Here is a 1,724-nt window from a genome sequence, read left to right as displayed (position 1 = left end):
GGTGGGAGCTCGGGGCCGGGGCGGTGCGGGCACGGGGGCTGCTGAGGCTGGACGGACAGAGGCAGCGGAGGTGCTGCAGCAGGACCTGCGCTTGGTTGCAGCATGGTGGCATAGTGAAAAACAAAGCCAAGAAAGGGCTGAGCGGAGCCGAGAGCCGCACTCGGCTCGCGGTGGACTGGGGTTCTCAGACTGGGGCGACAGATGTTGTCACCTCGCACCACTGTGCCCTGGAGGAGGGATTCAGGAATAACCTGTGTCCCTGATTCCTCCGTTCCTGCTCTCCTCCTAGGGCGGACTCATCAGCTCCGCGTTCACTGCAGTGCCCTTGGCCACCCCATCGTGGGGGACTTCACGTACAGCCACAGGAAGGACAGCAGCCCCTATAGGATGATGCTCCACGCCTACTACCTGCGCATCCCCACCGGCAAGGAGCTCATCGAGGTCTGCGCGCCCGACCCCTTTGTCCCCACAATGGACAGCAACTGGGTGCCCCACCATGTCACTCACCGGCTGGATGAGACCATCCAAGAGCTGAAGGACAAGGTGATGCAGAAGGGGGAAGAGGAGGAGAGCCAGGAAGCGGTGCTTGGTGGCGGAGGAGAGGAGGCACTGAGGGAAGCCAAAAACCCGGAGACGGAGGAGCAGCGAGCCCGGTGCGAGCAGTGGTTAGCCGAGTGGGCTTTGGAGTGAGCACAAACCACGTCTCTGCATTTCCAGCCCAATGCTCCATTTTCGTCCCAGTGGGTCTCTGCAGAGCCCAGCGCTGACTCCACATCTGCACTTTCTGTATGCCGTGGCTTCCCTCACTTCTGGGGCTGGGATTAGACAGATTTTAGCAGAGATTAGGATGGGTTTATTTTTTAGTGTACACATCATCCATCTGGCCACTGGATGCCCCTTTCCTAATTCTGGGCCTCAGCAGCAGAGTCAGTGTGTCACGTAGAGTGACCCCAAAGCTTTACGTCCCTGTCCCAGGGCTCAGGCACAGCCGGGGCAGCACCGACGCTGCCTTTGCCACGAGCGCGGTGGATGTATCTGCAAGCTCTCAGTGCCAGGATGCTACAATGCAGCCCAGCAAAGGGAGAGGAGAACATGCAGGATGCAGCTTCGGCGTCCATGTCCCCCATTCCCAATCCCTTCGCTCCGGGCTGCTGCGCTCACTGGCGCGCGCATTGCGAGGGAGGTGGGAGATTAGGAGGCTGAAGTGCAGCCCGGGGGGTACTGACAGCCCCCCTAGTCCCGGGGCGGCCCTGGGTGTTTTGCCTGCCGAGCTGGGCGGTGCGACGGGCGCAGAGAGGTCCCTGCCTGCCCCCGAGGACGCGCTGCGTGCCCGTCCCTGCCCACGCGCTTTCCTTCCTCCCCAGCTCACTGGTAGTTTTTTTAAAATGTTTTTTGAAGGTGAGTGAGTTGATGCAAATGGCTTTTATACTTTTTTTCAAATTTCTATGAGAAGAATCTAGTCTTTTAGCGGTTCTGGAATACGGGTGGTCTCGGAAATGCGTGTATTCTTAGTACTTCTGTGGTCAGAATAGCCAGCAGCCCAAAGCTTTTTTAATGGATCTTATCATTCCTCCTACTAGCATCGCCTTTTCTGAGCACCCGCTTTTATCCTGGGTGTGGATGTACGCCCTGCTGAGAGGAGAGGTCAGAAGGCACAAGCCCCTTTCTGCTTTACCCAAATGAAGGGGAATAAGTATCACGTTTTTGTCCCGTCAGGTGGCTCT

At 58.1% G+C, this 1,724-nt stretch overlaps 1 protein-coding gene across 1 annotated transcript in view; it reads left to right on the top strand.

Moving 5' to 3' along the window:
- Positions 1–690, top strand: part of RPUSD1 (RNA pseudouridylate synthase domain containing 1) — a 1,615-nt gene extending 925 nt beyond the window's left edge. The window contains exon 5 of the mRNA XM_010285558.1: positions 290–690. Coding sequence (XP_010283860.1) covers positions 290–690 — 401 coding nt within the window. The remainder of the gene's footprint in view (positions 1–289) is intronic.
- The last annotated feature ends 1,034 nt before the right edge of the window (positions 691–1,724 follow it).

The sequence above is a fragment of the Phaethon lepturus genome, unplaced genomic scaffold, assembly GCF_000687285.1.
Source record: "Phaethon lepturus isolate BGI_N335 unplaced genomic scaffold, ASM68728v1 scaffold31194, whole genome shotgun sequence".
NCBI lineage: Eukaryota > Metazoa > Chordata > Aves > Phaethontiformes > Phaethontidae > Phaethon > Phaethon lepturus.
This window is presented reverse-complemented; position numbering and strand designations above follow the sequence as displayed.